Raw genomic sequence first — 24,139 nt, forward strand, 5'->3', positions numbered from 1 at the left:
TAGTGAATTATGGTGTCATATTTTTTATTTCGTTAAACTCTCTCGTTTTTGGAAGTACCCGTGTCCAGTTTAATTATGGCCAAGCGAAGGTATTTCAATATCCATGTCTTTTAGTGTCATTACAATACTGCTGTACTATTATTTCGACTATTTTTAATGGCAATGTGAATTATATATGAGATCGTACAGTCGTACTCCGTTGGATCGAGTTCCCAGGGACCGTCGAATATACATGGAGCCTCGGGAAAGTCGAGCCAAGTCGGAATGCTTACCTTCAGTTGAAATTAAAAGGTCATTTATATCCAGTTCGAGCCAACGAGGAAATCGAGCCAAGCAAGTTTGAGCAAACCGGGTTCGACTATACATATTTCTTCTAAACATCAAATCTACGTTAAATTTCACAACAGGAACACCTAGGTATTGTGTGTCTTATGCCTGGTTGGATTCGATCGGTTTCTCTTTGACAAGATCAAAGAACATGGGCCGATTGTCAGAACTTTGTTAAAGTTAACAACGTTGTTAACGTCATCGTTGTTAACTTTCAAATCTTTACTGATCTGGAAGTTTTGTGGTAATACTTGTGATCTGCATTATTCTTTAACAAGATTAGAGAACATCTATTGTAACTTTACTGAAAATATACGAGCGCCTAAAAATAGTCCACCTTACAAAGTAAACGATGCCGTAAATGACGTTGTTAACTCAAACTGTGTACTGAATAATCGGCCCCATGTCTACTTCAAGTACAAGGTGTGTGCAATTTAAATTAAAAGATAAACTTTGGGTGCACGTATTTCTCGATCTTAATCGCTATCGCGTATATGCGTGTATAAACTGCACTTTTGTTAAATATTCTTTTTAATATTTTAAATTTCAGGACAACGCAGAGCTTGTTTTCATCACAATCTTCAAACATCACATTTTACACTGGGTGTGTTGTTATCCTCTTATTTGGTGAGTTTAGTTTTCCTTTTTACATCTGGATTTTGGTGCATTAATAAAATGTCCGTGTGAATATTGTATAAGCAATTGTCTTAAAGTGTTGCGTGTTTGCATATTCAATATGTTCAGGTCATTTACTTACATATGAGATAAAAACCACGTATCAAAGGGGATGGGGCCTGACCCTTTATAACGCTACATGTGTAATATACATTTTGTAACAATCTAGTATTATAGCCGTTGTATACGACCATCTGGTTTATTAAAAATAAAACTTCAAACTTGTGTAATAACCAACTCATGTCCGTATGCATAAAATGATCAGGGGGTGTCTCCTTATGATCCCTTTTAAAAGCGCCTACTAGTTGAGCATTGCCTTAATGTGTTTGTGTGTGTTTTTGTGCGTGTCGACATACCCCACTCTGATCCTTGTCAAAAGCCCCTATGTGTGCGAGTATGCGTGAGGCAAAAGGCCTACTAGTTGAGCATTAGTATGTGTGTGCTTGTTCGTGTCGACATACGCCCTTTTGGTCCCTGGCGAAAACCCCTTATCAGATGAGCATGTGTGTGTGTGTTTGTGCGTGTTGACATGCTCAGTGTGTGTATACCACGTGATAAATTACGTCCTAAAGGCTTCGTCGGAAGGCAATTTTTGTGAGACGGTTTTTCGCAGTGTTTCAAGAAACTAAACTCTCAATCAATCTTCAGTCAAAGGCCGAAGTCGGGGCTCTGTAAGCGGCGTAGACTGCGCTGTGTTTCATTTTAAATAGTGAATAAATGAATAAGTTATTTTTGTATTAAGTCTTCATTTGAAGCATATTATAACCATCCGACGTAGCATTTATGACGTAATTTATCACGAGGTATATACACACTCTGATAACCCACTTCTGATCAATTCCAGTAGAGCATTGCTTTAATGTGTTTGTGTATGTGTTATTTTCAATATGTCACACGAATATACCGATGTTTTGCAGGCGTGTATATCGGGTATGCTGACGCAGACCTGTACAACATCGATATATCCTGCCCTGATGGCTGGCAGAAGGCACTCAACAACTGCTACCTATTTAACCAAGACGATCAGTTAACTTGGGACCAAGCAAGGACGGAGTGTTCCTTACGAAATGCTGACCTAATGGTTATACGGACCAGGGAGGAAATGGTAATGTGCCATGCAGTAAATTGTCAACTACTTTAACTTGTGGAGTACTAACGCCCTCGATAGTTACATACATTTTTAATAAAATACTAAATTGAACCCAAGTCTATATGTGTATTTGTTTGTTCAGGGTAATCATGTTAGTATATAAGTTTCTTCCGTGGCCGAGGGTGTAAGATAGGTTCATCCCGACCCGATCGTATGGTGTTTTGCCGAAACGAGGTTTACCGATCGGTCTTTAAATAGTTGTGAGGAGAGTGAAGCATAATTTCTTAAAGATGCGTGAAAACATTTTTATGATGACATTTGAAGCGAGAAATAATTAATTAGCATTCTAAATGTTGTTTAGACATGGTTTCTATGATGCTACAGGCGACAGTCTTCAACAAGGTCGAGGTAATTACTGTGTGATTACCATTAAAATGAGTTCCATACGGGTACATGTTTTATCTCTGCCCGTGGACAAGATAAGAATTTCTAGCCTGGTTATTTTTTGGATCTACCTATCTGAGGTGGGAGTAGTAAATGTATTCATTCCAGCGATTGTTTTAGATGAAACAGGGCATTTAAAACAAGATACAATATAAAGATACAAGCTACAATAATCTTTATTTAAAGTCGGGTATATGCTCAATGAACTATTTCATAACAAAGAGCTGGTGGTCAGCAGACAAAGTCACAGAGGAGTATTGAAGGACTGTGGGTAGCTAGTCGATGGCTACCTTGAACCTATGTCAACACTTGAGCCATACTTCACCTCAGTTAACTGACGCTGTTTGTTTTACAGAACTTGCTAAACAAACGTAGTGCAAGGCAGATGGCCGACAGATAGGGAACTTAACGAACGTAAAGTTTAGAACTTAAGTCGATACTGGAGAAACATCGCCCTTAATTTTGTTAACCTATGCTGTACTGCTTCAACATATACATTTAGACAGACTACTGCAAGTCATGGTGGTATTCAATATACAACTTAAGTCAATCTTATGGTCATACATCTTTGATTGTATTCACTGTTTTGATAAAAAAATTAATAACAGATAATCCGATTAGCTACATCGTTCTTAGATCATATTAAATCCAGTATTGAATACCAGCCCAGATCGATGGTTGGTGGGATTTATCTATGAATATGTAAATTAAGACTCATCATGGATTCATATCTTGTTACCATTGTTTCGTTTCAGGACTGGTTAAACATACAGACAGAGTACTACAAGACAGACGGCTGGTGGGTGGGGCTACACTATCGGAATATCTGGGACTGGGTCCAATATGGTGGAGACGACAATCTGATGTAAGTAGGGAGTGGTGTTGTATAAGCTTATTTATACTCGCACTCGGGCCTTGCCCATTCGGCGAGTGCTTCGATAAGCTTGTTAGTCATTTTATGTTTTACGAGCATATTGGACAGACAGAATGTAACCCTCGTTAGAGCTACCCTGGTTCTTGACCGTGCACCAGTGTAAAGCACTGTCAGACGGGTCTTTCATTTAACGTCACTCCCGGAAGATGATTAGTATTTGTTAAGTTGTGCGGCGGGGAATCTAACCTACGGCCCCTGGATTGACAGTCAAGTGTGTTACCACTAGACCACGGATCCGCCACTAAGCGGGGAGTTGGTTAGCAACCTTATCTATAATGTTGCTTCAGGTAACGATTTACTTATTTAGAACTACAAAAAACTGCGATAACTCGAGGACGCCGGGCCTGACGTAAAACCTCGAGTTATCCGATGTATCGGGTAATATATTTTACTCTTTAAAGAATTGCCATATTTTCTAAGCTTGTCAAAGCATGTCTAGTATCATTATCCCATAGTTATATGTGTTTTCAAATTCTAAACTGTATTAGAGTTGTGTTTTGTAAAGCAAATACTGCTTCATATAGAATCATATTACAGACAGGTATGGATACAGTAAGATACTAGACAAGTCGTCTATCTATCGATACATGTGTTTCTGCCCACCTTTTCATCTTTCAGGAACGTTTTTCAGGGGCGGACCCAGGATCAAACGTTACTGGTAGCGGGGGTGCGAAACTTTGGGGCGGTACCTTTTGACTTGCGCCCGTCCCTCATACCGATTTATTTTTGGTTTACAGTGTTTGCAGGGGGTGGGGGTTGGGGTATTCCACTAAAAAATGTATTAATAGCTGGTCCGCAATGGTGTATTTTGGGCGTATTTTATTACTGTTTTCTCTTATATTAAATTTAAAATTAAACTTGGACGATTTGAGGTGGGGGGGGGACGCGCGCCCTAGTATCTTTTGTTTTGTTTCTTCAGTCAGTGGCGTAACGAACCAGACAACTTCGATAACCAGGACTGCTGTGCCATCAACGAGTTCGGGAAATTCAGTGACGAGTTTTGCCGGTCAAAGTTGGGTTTTATCTGTAACTTTCCCATCTCTAGAGGTAAGTTACAATCTAGGCAGTGTATGTATTTTAACTAATTTAGTCTATATCGCCTTGCATTTTTTTATTTATAAACATTGCACAGCTTCTGTTCCTCTTTGTCTTCTTTTTCATATATTGTTCATATGAATCCTGAATTAACGGTGGCACAGAGGTGACATGTGTATGATTTTTATTTATCTCGTGCGCACGAGATACTTAGTCGTGCGCACGAGATAAATAAGTCGTGCATACGAGTTGCTATGTCATGTGCACGAGTTAATAAGTCCTGCGCACAAGATACTAGGTCGTGCGCGCGAGTTACTAAGTCCTGCGCACAAGATAATTAAGGATTCATACACATACCCTGTGCCAACGTATGAATTTCATTAAATACATTTTGATCTAATAAATTAACAACCATAATGATCTTCTTGCAGGAAGTTTCTGCCCTACGACCAACAACTGGCTGATGACTGACTCGGCTTGCTACTACATCAGCCCGCTACTTAACAACTCGTTACATCTCAACTGGACTCAGGCTAAACAGTTCTGCGCGAACCTCATGCCCGCGAATAGATCAAGACTCATGGCATTCGCTTCACAAGATGATGTTGTAAGACTTTTTGATTAATGAATAACTAATGAGGCAGTTTCATTGGGTTCGCAAGCAAACGACACCGAAAATCTGACTCTCACATATGCCCAGACACCCGTACTAATATTTTCCCGTTGAAAAATTATTCTGGCGAAACCTCGATTAGAACATTTTTTTAACCACTTACATAAACCATGACGATGATGTACGATTTTTTACTTAGTTTTTACATCGATGAAAAGGACTGTTAACTGTTTCCTTTTGTCATCTAATTGTTCCTAACCTTTACTCCACTCTCCAGATTTAGGACCACTAGTGAATTTAGGAGGGAGGATGCTTCCCCACCAACCTTAAATCGTCCAAGTTTACTTTGCGTGTCATTATCGAACAAAACAGTAATAAAATACGCAAAAATGCACCATTTCCGACTTGAATTGAGGGAGAGCACCCTAAAACCCTCCTGCAAATAATTTAAACCGGATAAATATCGTTTCTGATGGAAGAGAGCATGTTTAAAGGTTGCGCCCTTTAGTTACACCCCTCTAACGTTAATTCCCCTTTCGCTCTCGCTCTCTCTATCTCTCTCTCTCTCAACATCATGTAGAGAGGCGTACCAGCGTGTAATAAAAGCGCGTTCATACGTGCGAATGGACCGCATAACTCATTAAAATAATAAAATTCTAATTAAGCACCGTGTATTGCCTCATATAGGGTACTTTTCAACGTATTGCAACCCTCTTTAACAAAATTATTATTGATGGACAGGCCGCACTAATCAAGCAACATATGGCGTCAAACTCCACGCCGTATTACTTCCCTTATAGTACAGTAATCACTGCCACCATGCAAATAACATGGCCATAGATTGCACCAGTCAATTGTAACCACGTCCCCCTCCCCAAGTCCGCTAAATAGCGGGGATTTTGACTTTCGGTCCAGCCAAGCCCGGCTAAAATCCCCGCACCCAGGGACCCTAGGTAAGGCCCATTCCCCGCTATATTTAACGTGAAGACAAAATCACCGCATTCACCCGGCACTGCGGAGCCACCGGAGAGGTAAAACCACGGCCCATTTCCCCGGCTATCCCCGGTATAACCCCGGACCTAGGGGCCGTGGTTACAATTGACTGGTGCATATCATATCGATAAATTCGGTAAAAAAAACTCTTTTTTTGTATTTACATCTCAATGCACCTTGACATATTGAAACTTGATAGAAACCATCCTCAAAAGATAATAGATTTGTTTTCATATAGTTTATATAGGTCAAATCCAGCTGTACTTGCCTTACGGTGGAATAGATCTATTCTGCTTGTAAGGGGAGATTACTACGGAGGAAATTGAGAAGGCGAATTCAGTTATATTTATCTTTCGTTAATTGGCTTATATGCATGTACCTCGAACAAAAAGGTGGATTTACCCTGACTGACGGGCTTCAATGACTAGACAAGAGACTTCAAGCAAGTGAAGTTATAGTATTATCTGTATTTCATCTGAAGGGTACCCTGCAGAGCCTCCTATCCACGTATAACCAAGGAGTTTTATTGCCCTGGTGGACGGGCCTCAATGATCAAGCGACGGAGGGCAAGTACGTGTGGACGGACGGCACAGAGGCAAACGGATCATCTATGTAAGTATCATTGCGTGTTAGTCTATTAATAACTGTATCGTGACGTCACTGCATATCATAGCTTTATTTTATCATCTTCGATAGGCTTTCTCTTAAACGTATTTAGTTAAAAGATAATTAAAAACTTTACAAATGACAAAATATATTTCAAATGTACATTTATATATTTAATTAGACTATGTTAGACTTTTGCTAAATTGATCGTGATGTCACTGCATAGCGTATTTTGTTATACCATCGTCGGAAGGCTTTCTCTTATACGAATTTAGTTTAAACACTTTTTATTATGAAACGTTACATATGACAACATATATTTAATAAGTATATTTATATATTTTAATCAATAACCTCAATACCATAAATGTTTTAATAAAAAGTTTCAAATCTAAACACTGAACGTAACGAAATAAACGAAACACTTTACTTCGTCCATTGTCTAAATTGTTCAAACTTTTGCAGGCAGCCTTCTGCTACCAAGACAGTGTTAAGATTTAATGGACTCATTAACTATTTATTTTGTATGAATCATGCTCTTGTGTTCTAGTCAATGGGATGTAGCTCCAAGCACCGATCACTCCCAACGTCAGAACTGTGGCGTCATGTATCAGGGAGGAAGTATTGATGACGTCACCTGCAACAAACGCGCACACTACGCCTGCGAGATGTCGGCATTTCAAGGTAAATTTCTTTCTTTTCTTTCAAATTAAATTATAAACTTTAAGATAAACATATATATTACTTCTTATATGAAAAGCAGTTCATAATTTTGACTAAATAACATTGCTGACCAAATACTGATCCGAATACTTTTGGTATAAAAGCATTGAAATATCGTTCGAATAATAGACCTTTTTTCATCACTATTAAAATAATATGTTAAGAACATGTTACGTTATTGGTTTACATACCTAAACAACAAATGTATTAAGATATATATTTTTTCAGGTTATCTAAACCTTGGTTGTGGTTCTTGGATAAGAGGGGGACAATCGTGTTACCTGCTCGGCAAAGGGAAGTTACTCACATGGAACGATGCACGTGATGCGTGCGCACGCGGAAACGCGCACCTGCTGAAAGTTGATGGCAGCGATGAAAAGGTATAATAAACGTTTTAAAAGACAAGTTCCAGTCATGAATTTGTTGTAAGTAATAGTCAGCTTTTAAAAGCTGCACTCTCATAGATTGAACGTTTTGACAACTTGTTTTTATTTTATTTTTTTGTCTCGGAACGAGCCAAATTATGCGGAAAATCATGGACACCAGTGATAGACCGCAGTTCAAAAATTGATGTTTTGTGCATTTTTAAAACAATGCTTCCAGGCGTGGTTGGAAAGTCAAACCTTCGGGTCATACGGTTTTTGGACAGGACTTATAAAGGCCGACAACTCCTACGGCTGGTCTTGGGCGGACAAATCGGTACCTACATCTGAACTTGTGTAAGGGTTCTGGTAAAAACATTTGTGTTAGCAAATTATCGTATGTTTGGTTTAAATATTTTAAATAGTGAGTGAAACTACTTTGATCTTAATACACATCTATCCTGTCGAAAGTAAAAGTTTACCACTGATAATATTTGATCAAGTTTGTTCTAGCTAAGCATATGACTGTGATCTTACCAAATGTGTTGAACTATGGAATAGTAAAAAAATGAGTACAGATGATTCGTAAAATAATCCAAAACCAGTTTGCTTATATATGTATAAAAGTAATAAAATAATAATTTTATTCCATAACACCATTGCCGCGGTAAAATAATGTCGGTAAAAAGCTATACATATCTTATACTAACATGTTACATGATATCCGAAAATAAAAATTGACTTAACTTGCCGGTGAAGAATTTGTACAATTTAAAACTAGACGCAGTCCCCTGGCCGCGTCCAATTCTTATAATATAGCGGGGTACAATGACCAAGACATGTATGACTTGTGATCTTATGTTTATTATAGAAAATGGAGTGTTGAACCAAACAACAATGGAGGCAAGGAAAACTGTGTGGAGATCCATAGAGACGGGCTGTATAATGACCTGGACTGTAGCGCCAGGGCGGGGTACATCTGCGAGTATGCCCTCACATTCGGTAAGTACGCTATCCCGGGCTGTATAACGACATTGACTGTAGCGCCAGGGCGGGGTACATCTGCGAGTATGCCCTCACATTCGGTAAGTACGCTATCCCGGGCTGTATAACGACATGGACTGTAGCGCCAGAGCGGGGTACATCTGCGAGTATGCCCTCACATTCGGTAAGTACGCTATCCCGGGCTATATAACGACCTGGACTGTAGCGCCAGAGCGGGGTACATCTGCGAGTATGCCCTCACATTCGGTAAGTACGCTATCCCGGGCTATATAACGACCTGGACTGTAGCGCCAGAGCGGGGTACATCTGCGAGTATGCCCTCACATTCGGTAAGTACGCTATCCCGGGCTGTATAACGACATGGACTGTAGCGCCAGAGCGGGGTACATCTGCGAGTATGCCCTCACATTCGGTAAGTACGCTATCCCGGGCTGTATAACGACATGGACTGTAACGCCAGGGCGGGGTACATCTGCGAGTATGCCCTCACATTCGGTAAGTACGCTATCCCGGGCTGTATAACGACATGGACTGTAACGTCAGGGCGGGGTACATCTGCGAGTATGCCCTCACATTCGGTAAGTACGCTATCCTGGGCTGTATAACGACATGGACTGTAGCGCCAGGTCGGGGTACATCGGCGAGTATGCCCTAACATTCGGTAAGTACGCTATCCCGGGCCATATAACGACAAGGACTATAGCGCCAGGTCGGGGTACATCGGCGAGTATGCCCTCACATTCGGTAAGTACGCTATCCCGGGCCATATAACGACATGGACTGTAGCGCCAGGTCGGGGTACATCGGCGAGTATGCCCTCACATTCGGTAAGTATGCTATCCCGGGCCATATGACAACCTGGTAAGACTTGAGCTTTAGCTCAAGACTTTTGTAATAGTCCACAAAAAGTGAACTGAGTCCACGTGGAGTTGACCATCATACTCGAAAGTACCAGATTTAAATGAAAATCAGTCTGTGAAACATACATGGAATAATGTTTGATTTATAAATTAAGTAAAAGTATGCAATACTTTGACAAAATGAACAGTAAGACACACGTATAAAACACAGCCATGAAAGGAAAAACACCTCAAATTGGAAAACTCCTTGCAGTTCTGGGTCTGACCTTATAGGAACTATTAAGTGCATACTAATTTTATAAATAAGATATTACAGGGGAGGGAATTTACAGATATACAATACATAATTAATACAGTGCGATTTTCTCCCTTCTGCATAAACTGCTCATCTAAATGGTCGAATTATACCCAGTAGCATTTTATGTTAAATGAAAGAACATTTATCCTTTATCATTTTCCATTAATATTTACCTCATATTTTGCAAACATGTATTGGTGTTCATACTTCTCGGTAAGCTGGGCAGTGTACCATCGTGTTGCTATGTATTTGCGTATGTAAGTCATATGCTTATGAACAGTCTAATGATTCTTATTTCCATATACATTTGTAACGGATAATTGTTCTAAATATGTACATTTGTAACTCATTTGTTATACGCTCTTTGTTTAAGTTATGATCGGAATTAAGGGAGTGTTTTATATACAACTATTTTGCTCACATTCTCTTAAAAATTGAAGTTGATAGGCATTATACAACAACACACGAGTATACAAGTTTAGTTGATTCTGTATACCCACTGCTGCTACGATGTACGTTTTATTCTGCTCATTGAACACACCGAATCAATATGGTGGGTGGGTTAGGTTGTGTGTAAGTTTTGAGTGGTGAGCGAGTACGTTGACGGGCTTATGTGTCGGCAAGTTGGATGTGTGGACGGGCAGGCTTGAGAGCGAGCGAGTGAGCGAGGGCCATGCTTCCATTCATATGCTCTTTTTTAAATATCACATAGAAAAAATCATCGCTCAAGTAGTCCAGCACTATCAGTGCTTTGATCTGTAAATACTTGGCAGGATACATTTGCGAGTATCCGCTCACATTTTGTAAGTACGCTTGGGCTATGTAACGACCTGGACAATACTGCAAGGGCAGGTTACATCAACAATAAGAACCCGGCTGGTCTCGATGTGAACAACCGTGCCATTACCACAAACGAGGCCCATGTAAGCCCCGCCAACTACCTATAGTATATAGTAACTATAGTTACAGTCTGCCGTTTACAACATAACTATTATGTTAATGTCATACTTGTCCCTCACCGACAGGTCAACAGTGTCTACCAGGCTGGTTTCAATGTGAACAATCGTGCCATTACATAAGCCCTGCCAACTACAGCCTCACTGTCACGTGGTACGAGGCCAAACAACACTGTCTTGACCTGGTTTCCGGTCAAGGACCGGATGGAGAGTCATTCACCGCTGGTCGATTAGCAATAAACGACAAGGTAAGCATTGCTTTGGATTTATTTAACAAAAGTTACACGGGGGACCATGCACAAAAATATTATGAACTATGAAAGGTTGAATTCAGGAGAATAATACGTCATAGTTAGATGACATGAATTAAAATCTTAATGATTAAAAATGGGAGGAGTATGCGAAAGAGCCCTTCTTAATCATTAAAAAATTAATTCAGTATCTAATTTAATTGAATACAACCTCATTTACTGACACATAGTCAACGCAAAATCTAACACAGGATTGTTTACCGAAAAGTGGCAGTGGGCGGACCTTTAAGCACCCTCGAAAGTTGAAGTTCTTAATTATTATTAATTAGTGATTGCCTATTTGCAAACTCATTGGCAGTAAATGTAGGTTGTATTCTAAACAACGTTACATTTTCATGTCTTAACACTGACCGCATGTTTCTAGATTTCCCGGACCTGGGGGGGGGGGGGGCTGTGACAACAATTGACTGGTGCATTACTTTGACAGCGCAATCGTTTTCAATTATCCAGTGTGTAAATGCCAAGTTAATATTACGTCAACTTGTATGACGATTCTACATTTGACTGCCCTGTGCCTTCCGCTTGCAACATCAAAATCCATATTTAACATTACACCATGTAACATTTTATTCACAGACGGAGCAAACGTGTGTGAATACCCAGCTCGCCACTTTACCGGAAGGTTCTCCCGGATATTGGACGGACTTGAGCGATCTGGCTGTCCGTGGAATCTGGCAGTATTCATCAGCCACAGACAATCCGCCAAATATTAACCTCATGTTAGTACCGCGATAATGTCACGTGATACTATTCAAGTTTAAACATGGAAACATGTAGTGCCAGTTAAATAAAGTATACATATTAATAAGAGCAAAAGTTAATTTGTTGGCGGTAATGAATAAACTTACTTAAAATTCAGCAAAAACTTCCATCTTTGTGCATGAACAATTATTTACATCAATAAACGCCTCCCTCCTAAATAGCGCACAAGGGCCATACCGAAGTCGTTACGATTAAAATCATTTTACTCTCTGCACATCATTTACTGTACACGAAATAGGGTAGAACATCTTGTACATGTATAACGAAAACATTTAACAGTCACAACCAATTAATATTCGATCTAGACATTTGTGTGTATAATTTGTATAACTCTTGAAATTTCAGAACCTGGGTACACGAGCCCAATAATGTCAACGGGAACGAGAGTTGTGCCGTGATTTACGAGGGAGGCAACTACAATGACGTCAACTGCTTCCAGAAATTCTACTATATCTGTGAGCGGACCGCCAGTATGTATTTTAAATATTAGACTACTTTGGGAAAATATCGGAACGGGCCTCCATATAATAACTGCGATGCGATGCTAATGATTATTTTCACATTATTTTTAGATATTATTTAAATAATTTGAGTTGATAGTGATGACTGATAATGAAGAAAAAGATCCCTTGAGTGATAATATTCAAATGCAGTTGGTGCTAAATAATGACTTTGGAAGATGATGTTGATGAGGATGATGGTATTGATGAGGATGAGGATGAGGATGAGGATGATGATGATGATGAGGATGATATTGATGACGATGTTAATGATGATGATGATGATGATGATGATGATGATGATGATGATGATGATGATGATGATGATGATGATGATGATGATGATGATGATGATAAAGATGATGATGATGATGATGATGATGATGATGATGATGATGATGATGATGATGATGATGATGATGATGATATTGATGACGATGTTGATGTTAATGTTGTTGATGATGATGATGAAACGACTGACATTTTATACATTAACATGCTGCTTCATCATTTCCCTATCTGTTTCAGCCACAGTATCTTCATCTCAAGCGGGACTTCGACCTTCTTGGCTGGTGCTGGTGGCGTGGTTACTCGGCATCAGTTACCAAGTTGCAAATAGGTCATTGTGACATGATTTATGACCTGGGGGCCGTGGTTTCAATTGACTGGTGCATTAAATGGTTATCTTATGGCAGTATTATTCCATTAAAGTATGCAGATGTATTTAATATATGTCATCTTGCCAAAATAAAATGATGGTCTTTCTCACGGTGATGTTTTTTATGTCTTCTTTGATGCTGTACGCAGAAGTGGGTGCATAGATGCTTAGTCTTAGGGCATACTTTCGCTTAATGACGGCTATACAAATGTAATCATTGAAGAAAAACGCCGGAGAACTTTTGTTATTATGTTTTGCTATTCAACACACTAATTCCGCAATGAGCTCGTTTGTAAAAGCTGTTTGCACTCAAGAAAGCCGATGTCTATTATCTTTTTTAATTTATTCATTCATCTGGTTATTATGCTGAGGTTTAATAAATGTTTGTGCGAGATCGAACCCTTTAATAAATCACAGTATTTAAAGGTGATTATATTCATGTTTTAATATTTAAACGAAATTTGTATATCGAATTGTATATTCGTTCGTTTTATGGCAGATGAATTTGCATTGAATTTGTATTTATTTTACTCCACAAAGACTTGAGATTATGGCCGATCTCCGCCCTACTTACTATTAAATGTTTATGTAAATAAACTATGTCAGACATGCAAGAAATACATGCTATATCTGATCATATCTCGAACTATATATTATATGTTTATAATAATGATATATTAAAGTAAAAAATAACTACGCATAGTTTAGGATGTCAATTATTTGCTCTCAAATCTTATAATAAAGAATAATGTAATTCATAATTTCAAATGAATCAGGGATGTTTCTATTAACAAAATCTAAATATGTTTGTTGACAACAAATCATTTTCATATAATATCCATTCGATACGTTAACCAAATCAATATCCATTCATTCAAATCAATACAGATCAGAGGACCGAGCACGAAACTTGACTGCCTATTTCCAAAATTCTATTTAAACATAATTTCATCAATAGCAACTTTCCATGGAGGTTTATAAGCAAATATAATACCATTTTGTCTGTATTTAAAAGCTAAATTCCTATCACTCATAAACAGTTTATATCTACATGTGTATACGAAACGGGAGTTTATGATTTCGGTGTGAAATTCTCAAAATATAAATGTGAAAATGAAATGATTTAACAGGAATAAAGACGAACTATTTACAAATTAGTATTAATATGTGGTTAGTTTTTAATGTACAATGGCTGAGGTAGGAACAACGAAACTTGACGAGTTATTCCGGAAATTGCCGGACAATACCGGATTAGATCCGAGACTTATCGAAGACGCGAAAACCGAGCTAAATATCCTGAAATTTCGTGCTGGTGTACACGTACAGAAACCAAAATCGGTAAGAAACGGTTTTCATTATATATTCTTTCCTATGGTTTATAGAGATCAGTGAAATAAAATTGATATTTCACTGTTTGAACCAATGAAAATATCAAATTGAAATTTTTCACTGTTTTGAAATGTTTGCACCGCTCTCGGTTCAAAATCAAACGTCAGCGCTCACATGGGCTTGGAAATAATTTCAGTGACGTCATTTCAGAAATGACTTTACGTGCACATACAAATTGGCTCGTTTTCATAAAAAAGTGTATTTAAATTATTTAAACTCCAATTAAAGGCATAAAAAATAAAATTAAAAATTGTTTGTTTCAGTGTAAGATATTTCACCTCGTTAGCGGCAAAAGTGAATAATTCACTCGTGGCATTTTGGTGCTCTCTCGGTGAAATATATTACGATCTTGTCTGAAACAATTATCTTCTATAAATTAATATCGTTTGGTAGATTTTCTTACCAATGACGAATCTTTTATGTTTTATATTTCTTAAAACATTATTCCCGACACGCAGGCCAAACAGGTAAATCTTAAGTTTAATTGTAATAACGTGTATTTACTTATCCATAAATGTTTCCGCTTTTCACTTATCCCCACTGTTATATTTCAACATACAGTCTGGACCCAATTTCTCGAAACCTCTTAAGCTTAAAAGGCTTATGTAGATTATTTCAATAAGCAATAAACTATAAATAAATTGAATCTTGATCAATGAAAAATAGTTTAATGTGATTTTCGTTACGATAATTCCTATCCAAAGTATAAAAAGTCTTAAAGAAGCTAATATTATGCAATTTATTGTAAACTAAAAATAGTGAGCTTAGCGTAATCCTGTTATAAGGGACTTAAGAAGTGTCAAGAAATCAGGGCCCGATTATTAAGATATTAGTATATTTTATTAAACTTTATATCATATGTATATATGTGCCAATTTATGAATATGTAACGTTCTGTGTTTTGTTTGGAGTTTGTTTGGCCTTTATCATTATGTATTTAATCTCGGTTAAAAGTTTGGCTACTAGGTTTGTTTCTGTAGTTTCAACTAAAGTGAATTATAAATAATACTGAACGTGTAAAAGAAAACAAACCATAGTCATATGTTCACTTTTTCTTTCTATTTAAGTTAGTCATCGAAAACAAATATATATTAGGACATAAATCATATGGAATAATTGACATAAATTGCTTTCTTCATTATATTTTGTATACGTGTACGATTCGAAATTCTCAATGGGAATTCAAGGTTATTAAACCCAAAAGCTACAGTCATGGGCTGGTATTCAATATTGGTCTTTATTGGATCAAAGAACGATGTAGCTAATCGGATTGCTTGTTATTAATAACTTACCCATAGAGTGAATGAAGTCAATGATGCATGCACATAAGATTGACCTAAGATGAATATTGAATACTGCCCATGGTTTATAATACCAAATCTTCTGTAAAAATGCAACCAGAAAATCCCGTCTGGCAGATTTGAAAGTTATCCTTGTGTATTAGCCGTACAAATTAAAGTAATCTGATCATATAATGTTTTTAATTACAACATTCTCTATATTCCAGAAATCTTGGGGCTCCGATGGAAGCTTGAAGCAGCAACTTCAAGAAAAGGAGACAGAAATCCTGCTGCTTAAACGACAGCTCCAGGACAAGTAAGCTCCAGAGATCTAATATGATTATGTACATTATCCATCAATTCTGTACTGGTCAGAAATAAGTCTGATATGGAGTTGTGGTTTTACCAACACATTTAGAACAAATCGTTATCAACAATTCTAAAATTGTAACATAAAACTAAAAACCATAGCAGATTTTTCTCTAATCATAAATATTATACAGAAAATCGTATAGATATGACTTAATATATTATTATTATTATTATTATTATTATTATTATTATTATTATTATTATTATCATTATTATTACTATTATTATTATACCAGATTTGTTGAGCGCCCTTTTCATAAAAAATACGTTCAAGGGCGCTTTAAAATTAAACATGTGACATATCGCAGATATGTGGAAATCACCAGAAGTGACTTATTTTAACATATTAAACCAATTCAAGTGAAACTCATATGTTGTAAAAAAAAACACACAGACATAAAGTGTCTTAAAATGCTATATGCAATAAAATAAGCATAAAAAGTAAAATAAGAATAAGAAATCAACAACATGAAACCATATATATATATATGTATATATAGTTACTGTAGTTCTGTATCGGAAAAAAGTAGGGATAAAAACAGTCACAGTTGTTATCTATACGTTGTAGGAAGTTTTGAAAAGTTGTGTTTTGAGAGCCCTTTTGAATGAATTAAGTGATGATTCTTTTCTGAGAGTGTCCGGGAGAGAATTCCATAGTTTTGCGGCAGCAACTTTGAAACTCCTATCATATATATTCAGTTCTTAAATCTCTTAGTTACAAACAAGGAAATAACTATATTTGTAAGTACATCCATGGTCGGCAGCCACGGTTCCGTTCCATTAAATGTAGAAGTTTCTATAAGATATATATTTTTCATTGGTATATACATAAAGTCATAGACACAATTTTATGGTATTGCATAAACGCAAAGATATATTACTTTTTTAAGAAACTCAAACTATAGCAGTTTGATGAGTAAAATTAATACCTTTTTACGAAATTCACTTTAGATCTCGACTTTACAATGACGGAAAACCTGACGTGCGCCTACCGACCAAGATCAAGGACAAATATGCGCGCCTGTATGACACAGAGTGGGACGCGGCGTATGAATATTTCCGGAGACATGATTGGACAGAAATAGAAATCGTCGTCACGCTTCAGAGAATCTTAAGGGTACAATACGATATAATTTTTTATTTTACAAATAACCGACTAACAGAAAATAACTAATATCAGTAAAATCAAAGCACTGAAAGTACTAAGGGTGGGGCATCGTTTAAGGTCTTATTCTATGAGACAACGCCTTAACCCTAGTATGCTGGATTTAGTGGTTGTGTGGCACAAGGGCCCGTGCCCCGCCCCCTGTTGATATGAACCCTAAACCACCATAATTTTAACCTTAAATTGAAACCCTAACAATTAAAACGCTGAAAGTATATACATATATGTGTTTCATAATAATGTTTACTTAATGAGATATATAAAAAACGGTATCATCAATTTTATACGTGTCATTTCAAAACCTCAAATAAATAAAAGTTTTGAGTGGGTTTCGCGGGTTAAAATATAAGTAGCCTTTCCAAGCCGACATCAGACTCCTCGACATTTATAAGAAACAGATCGTTCTTGAATAATGGTTGCTATAAGCTTTGTCTAGCTTTATGTAAAGACTCGGCAAATAACCTGGTATTTACCTCATTTGTACACATATGATTCAGGCGAGCTTCTCCTTCTGTCAGGACGTGGCAAAAGAACAGTTGGAGAACATCGAAGGCGAGGCTCTCTACCCGTCCGCGTCTGTAAGTTCAATTTCTATGGTATATCTATATCAAGGAAGTCAATATATCCATAATGCGGATAGGGTAAGAGGACTTGCTCAATGCGGGTATGGTAAGAGGATTTGCTAAAAACAGGTAGGATAGGAGGGCTTGCTCAATGCAGGTAGGATAGGAGGATTTGCCCAATACAGGTAGGGTAGAAGAACTTGCTTAACACAGGAAGGGTAAAAAGACTTACTCAATGCGGGTTGAGCAATAAGGACTTGTTCCATGCGAGTAGGGTAAGAGGACTTGCTTAAAGCGGATACGGTAGAAGAACTTGCTCAAAACAAGTATGGTAGTATGACTTACTCAATGTCGGTAAGGTTGAAGGACTTTCTTAATGCGGGTAGAATAAGAGGACTTGCTCAATGCGGGTAGAGTAAGATGACTTGCTCAATGCGGGTAGAGTAAGATGATATGCTCAATGCGGGTAGGGTAAGATGACGTGCTCAATGCGGGTAGGGTAAGATGACTTGCTCAATGCGGGTAGAGTAAAATGAATTGCTCAATGCGGGTAGAGTAAGATGACTTGTTCAATGCGGGTAGAGTAAGATGACTTGCTCCATGCGGGTAGAGTAAAATGACTTGCTTTATGCGGGTAGGTTAAAATGACTTGATCACTGCGGGTAGGCTAAAAGGATTTGCTCAAATCGGGTAAAGTAAGAGGACTTGCTTAATGCGGGTAGGTTAAAAGGACGTGCTCAATGCGGGTAGGTTAAAAGGATTTGCTCAATGCGGGTAGAGTAAGAGGACTTGTTCAATGCGGGAAGGTTAAATGGACTTGCTCAATGCTGGTAGGATGATAGGACTTGATTAAAGCATGTAAAGTAAGAAGACTTGCTCAATGCGGGTAGGTTAAAAGGACTTGCTCAATGCGGGTAGGTTAAAAATAATTGCTCAATGTGGGTAGAGTAAGAGGACTTGCTTAATGCGGGTAAGTTAAAAGGACTTGCTCAATGCGGGTAGGTTAAAAGGACTTGCTTAATGTGAGTATATTAAAAGGATTTACTCAATGCGGGTAGAGTAAGGGGACTTGCTTAATGCGAGTTGGGTAAGAGGACTTGCTCAATGCGAGTTGGGTAATAGAACATGCTCATTGTGTATATGGTAAGAGGACTTGCTCAATGCGGATAGGGTTGAAGAACTTGCTCAATGTGAGTACGGTAAGAGGACATGCTCAATAAGAGTAGGGTCGAAGAACTTGCTCAATGTCAGTACGGTAAGAGGACATGCTCAATAAGAGTAGGGTCGAAGAACTTGCTCAATGTGAGTACGGTAAGAGGACATGCTCAATAAGAGTAGGGTCGAAGAACTTGCTCAATGTGAGTACGGTAAGAGGACATGCTCAATAAGAGTAGGGTCGAAGAACTTGCTCAATGTGAGTACGGTAAGAGGACATGCTCAATAAGAGTAGGGTCGAAGGGCTTGCTCAATGCGGGTAGGGTAAGAAAACTTGCTCAATGTAAGTTTGGTAGAAGGATTTACTCAATGCGAGAAGGGTAAGCGGTCTTGCTCAATGCGAGTAGGTTAAGAGGACCTGCTCAATGTGGGTAGGGTCGAAGGGCTTGCTAAATTCGGATAGGACATAAGGCATTGCTCAGTGCGAGTTGGGTAGAATGACTTGTTTTATACGGTTTTGTAGAAGGGCAGGCTCACTCCGGGTAGAGAGATAAGATTTTCTCAAAATGTAGAAGGACTTGTTCAATGTCGTTAATACACTGTTGCTTTTCTTTTGTCAGTGGATGGATGACGATGGGATCATAGCCCGCATGAAACAGAGGAGCATTACAGATGAGATAAAAGAACTAGCTCGCCTGTACCAGAGAACTACTGCCCAAGAATGCCTCCGACCATTGCAGAAGGTAACACTATCTATACAGATTTCTTTTGTTAAACCATTTGGATTTTTTAATGATCTGTAACAATGGATCGTGCAATTAAACATTACCTGCGATCACGAACTCTTAGTAATATAATTTTATCGATTTGTTATATCGAAGATTTCAAGGTGACTTTCATGTTTATGAAAAGCATCAGATTCATTTTCACTTGTTTGTACAGGCATGATTGCTGATAGTTGCATATGTTTAAAGGAATCATGTCGAATTTTAATTGAATCTTGACAATTGAAGACAATTGAAATATGTGTTTTGATATATACTTTTGGTAAAATTCAGACGTTTATGGGGGTCATTGTTCCAACGTTCATCAACCCGATACAGTATAACGACGAATCCGTGGACAACTACTGCAAACTTTGTGTTGACATTTCTTGGTCCATGTGCGTTCAAGACCCTCCGCTTGTGTTTATTGACAAGCTAAGCAGAGGCGCAGACTTCGACACGGATACTTTCCGGAAGTACAAAAACGCTAATGGTGATAAATTTGACTTCTTGGTCTGGCCCGCCCTCTTGCTACACAAAGACGGACCGTTGATTTCAAAGGGCATTGCTCAACCGATAAAGGCAGATAGGCCACCGACGATTGCCTCTTTGGCAAGGACACCACAAATATCTCCCAAGAACACCGAACAAGGGATAAATATGGACGACAGATCCGAAGATGATCATAATTCTTGGGACAGGGGGTCACCAGCTGGACAGACTCCACCGAATTATTATCGCCGTGAACCATCAAGACAAAACGAAGTCGTTCCGCACTCACCATACTTCGACCCAAACAATGCGCGAACGCCAAGGTCAAGGGCGTCTCGTAATGGCGTCCCTGACATTGTTGTTGGCCATCATGACGACACACAAGGACGCTATAGCAGCCAATCACAAAGAGGCTACAGAACAGGGCCTGGTAACCTAACTGTTGCCTGGAAACAGGAACGCGCGCCTAGTGCACCCTGATGATGATGTTTGTTTCTTTAACAATTATGTATACTGAAAATATAATTACTATTTAGTTCAAACGAAGTTTAAGTTCAAACGATCGCCCAAATCTGTTCAAATACAAATACTTATATAATGTATAATTTTTAGTATAAGTTACTAGTTTATTAATTACAAGTAACAAGTAATGATTTCTTAAAAAGAAAAATAATATATGTTTGCGTGAAAAATTTACGAATAATTGAAGAAATGCAACTGCGGTTTTCGATGTTCAAGGACTCTCGACCGATATGTAAGAATGGTCATATCACACCAGTGCATGTGACATAGCGATCCAAAAATGCATTAGGTCAAATTCAAATATAAACAAAGACAACCACAACGCAGTGTTACTTCCCTTACAGTATAGAAATCACTGTCACCATGCAAATTACGTGACCATGGATACTTTGAAAATGTTCTTCAGTTTTAATATTTTATTTGTGCTTTAACCTCACTGCTCATTGAATAATTTGAAAACAACTATTCAAAAGAGAAGAATAAGGTTTATATAGCTGAAATTCAGCTATACTCGATCAAATTGGCAGAGATCTATCAAGCTTGTCATGGGAGATCACTCCGTGTGAGATTGCGAAACCCAGTGCCTTGAGCGATAGTCCGAGCTGAGGATGTTTTTTGCGCCGCACTGAAGTGCGCGCCTATTATGGAATGGGAATTTATTTTAGTTAGTGGTAGGAGCGGTTTTTAATTTGATTGACAGTTGGGTTATATTATTACTATACCGAGACATTTATTGCAATCAGACACATTGCCCTGGCACAGAAAGGATACAGCTCGTGATCTCCCCAATTCCCGCAATGCTTCGCATTTTGAACGCGCGAAAATTGAATTTTATCACAAGCATGGAAATTAAAAAGCATTGTATTTTATAGGTTTTCTTGCGTATTAACCATTTGAGCACATTGAATATGTGCTTTTCTGGCTTAAACAGAGATGTATATGCATATTGAATATGATGCAGGCGTATAACTGGGATTTGCAACATTTTAGTTAAATTAAATGAACAGTTTTCTCTTTTTTATATATAAATTGTATCGCACACGTTTCAAAAGTCAGGTTTTGATATACACGCACTGCTTCTTTGAGTATAATTTTTCATAAAAGCCCCCGAAAAGGATTTAAAGCATCAATAACATCTGTACAATTTCTTTTGAAACAACGTTTAATCGATGTATTTAAAAAGTAGTTACAATATGTCAATTTAATCACGCCAATCAGACACCATTTTATCGTGCACTCAACTTTGTTTATTAGCCTGTGTGACACGGTCGAATCATTTTATGGCCGTGACGTCATACTTGATGACCAACTCACCAGAGTTTCAACTTTGGTTCATGCATAAAAAATTACATGAATTAATTCGACAAGTCGACGTCTCTCACTTGGAATAAATTCATTTACATTGTAATTTGTAAAACATGAACTATAACCTCTCCTTATAATTACTTCACGTTTCATACGAACCCTATTGGGGATATTGCGTTCTCGTCCAAAGCCGTATCAAATTACCAAAGAAAAGCGCGAGTGTTATTTGCTATTCCAGGCATAAATTGTATAACAAAAAGATACGAGAATGTAAGTAAGAAATCTTGTGTTTAATTTTATTTCGGCAGTTTTAATGGGTGGAGGAGGGAGGGAGGGAGGGAGGGACAAGACTGCGATGTTCCTCACCGGATTCCGTAGTGTCGTTTTTTTACATGCATGTTATTATCATTAGACGCCTCCTGGCCGCGTCTATAGGGATACATGTTTGCAATTATCAATGAGGAAGTGTATACGGATAAATTTTAGTTATGAAAAAAAAAGATTTGTTGTTAATGATATCAACTCTTACTCAACTTTACTCAAAATTTGTCGTCAATAACCGTTTTGATGCGTGTAAAACTTCCAAAACGTATTATAGAACGAATAAGCCTAATGTTTAAAACAGGAAAATAAAAAAAGATATTCTCTCTGTTTTTTGTATTGACTGGTCGCCGGTCATACGAGTTCGTTATTTTAGAAATTTACTTTCTGTGAAAACGATTTATATACACGCTGTGGTAGTAAATAAGCATGTGAGAATTTACGGGCATATTGTGAATAATAGTTTAAATTATGCATTTGATAACAAATATAAGTGCCTTAACACGACATTAATTGAATATTTTTTTAAGTGATATAAAATGGAAGTACAAAGCTTAATTCACACAATTTTACAAACAAATATAAGTCGCAATAACGAAACTAACACAATTTAAATTTAACTGATATAAAATGAAAGTTCAAAGCGTAATTCACACGATTAAAACAAACATTAATGAATAAAATTAGGCCGAAAAGGATCATGCCGAAATGATATCTCGGCCGAATCGACCCGACACCAATAATTTTATCGGTGATAATGCAAGGTACCAGTCTAAATAATTTACGCATGCCGGAGACGACCGAGTAACTACGATCTAGAAAGTTGATTAAACCGTCATACTTCGGCTATGTCCGTGTTTATTCGGAATGTTAACAATATATTGTCACATGACTTTATTGAGCCAATTGGGTATCGATATTTTTCACGTGGATCTAATCTGGTGACTAGATCTAATCTGGAACACACTATAGGCATTATGTTTGGTCTAATATTCACGAAACTTAATCAGTATGTTTCATAAACATCAATAGATATATATGTATTAATATTCAATAAAACCCATTCAGCCGCGTCTTTGAATCCTAATATCAACATTCGTCTTGTCTGTACTTGTTTTGACGTTCTATGATAAAACGCTAATTTTACATTTGTAATAAAGCCGCATTACAAAACTTAACATGGCTTCTCTTTAAAGAATGATTAATATGATACAGATTGCAAATGAGTCTGATTAGGGTTCTACCTGATATAAGTCTGATGTGATTTGACCTGTCTGAAACGCTTTGTTTGCTATTTAAGCACAATGTGTTTTAGGGTTCATTTAGTGTAAAGTAATGACAGGCATTAGGTTTCATATTATATATTCTTTTGAAAACCGTCTGACAGATATTTTATAAATTATCCACTTTGCGATCTAGTCATTCGATATCAGAAATACAATAAAACTGCACTGACAAACTCAGAATAAATGCACCTGTGATAAAAAGATAAAACAAAACAAGACAATCATGCCACCAAAACGTGACAACAGGGACATGACAAACAGGCAACTAAAAATGACAAACAAACTGACAAACAAAATTAAAAAAAAAAACCGCAAAGACAGGACAAAAAGACGAACAGTCAGGGGAAAAGACAAACAAACAAGAAAAAAGACG

At 37.7% G+C, this 24,139-nt stretch overlaps 2 protein-coding genes across 2 annotated transcripts; both read left to right on the top strand.

Annotated features, from left to right (window-relative positions):
• Positions 1 to 41: 41 nt before the first annotated feature.
• Positions 42 to 13,244, top strand: LOC128212315 (macrophage mannose receptor 1-like). The gene is made up of 15 exons (XM_052917710.1): positions 42 to 89; positions 878 to 954; positions 1,920 to 2,107; positions 3,292 to 3,401; positions 4,390 to 4,517; positions 4,937 to 5,112; positions 6,593 to 6,723; positions 7,268 to 7,401; positions 7,669 to 7,820; positions 8,044 to 8,159; positions 8,674 to 8,804; positions 10,991 to 11,169; positions 11,809 to 11,951; positions 12,340 to 12,464; positions 13,023 to 13,244. The coding sequence occupies exons 1-15, from the start codon at positions 76 to 78 to the stop codon at positions 13,121 to 13,123; spliced, it is 1,905 nt and encodes a 634-aa protein (XP_052773670.1). The 5' UTR covers positions 42 to 75; the 3' UTR covers positions 13,124 to 13,244.
• Positions 13,245 to 14,106: 862 nt separating this feature from the next.
• Positions 14,107 to 22,189, top strand: LOC128211936 (uncharacterized). Its single transcript, XM_052917087.1, has 6 exons — positions 14,107 to 14,490; positions 16,049 to 16,137; positions 17,145 to 17,310; positions 17,856 to 17,936; positions 19,697 to 19,819; positions 20,135 to 22,189. Exons 1-6 carry the CDS (start codon positions 14,341 to 14,343, stop codon positions 20,810 to 20,812), a joined length of 1,287 nt encoding a protein of 428 aa, XP_052773047.1. The 5' UTR covers positions 14,107 to 14,340; the 3' UTR covers positions 20,813 to 22,189.
• The last annotated feature ends 1,950 nt before the right edge of the window (positions 22,190 to 24,139 follow it).

Source organism: Mya arenaria, chromosome 12 (assembly GCF_026914265.1).
Source record: "Mya arenaria isolate MELC-2E11 chromosome 12, ASM2691426v1".
In the NCBI taxonomy this organism is placed as follows: Eukaryota; Metazoa; Mollusca; class Bivalvia; order Myida; family Myidae; genus Mya; species Mya arenaria.

What these genes read in the sequence shown, in the direction of transcription:
- LOC128212315 (XM_052917710.1), top strand. An exon ending in GGTGGAGACGACAATCTGAT is followed by an intron (nt 3,402 to 4,389) that starts GTAAGTAGGGAG and finishes TTGTTTCTTCAG; the next exon opens with TCAGTGGCGTAACGAACCAG. An exon ending in TCGCTTCACAAGATGATGTT is followed by an intron (nt 5,113 to 6,592) that starts GTAAGACTTTTT and finishes TTTCATCTGAAG; the next exon opens with GGTACCCTGCAGAGCCTCCT.
- LOC128211936 (XM_052917087.1), top strand. Translation starts at nt 14,341, where the DNA reads ATGGCTGAGGTAGGAACAACGAAACTTGACGAGTTATTCCGGAAATTG. An exon ending in ACGTACAGAAACCAAAATCG is followed by an intron (nt 14,491 to 16,048) that starts GTAAGAAACGGT and finishes TCTATATTCCAG; the next exon opens with AAATCTTGGGGCTCCGATGG. An exon ending in AAACGACAGCTCCAGGACAA is followed by an intron (nt 16,138 to 17,144) that starts GTAAGCTCCAGA and finishes AATTCACTTTAG; the next exon opens with ATCTCGACTTTACAATGACG.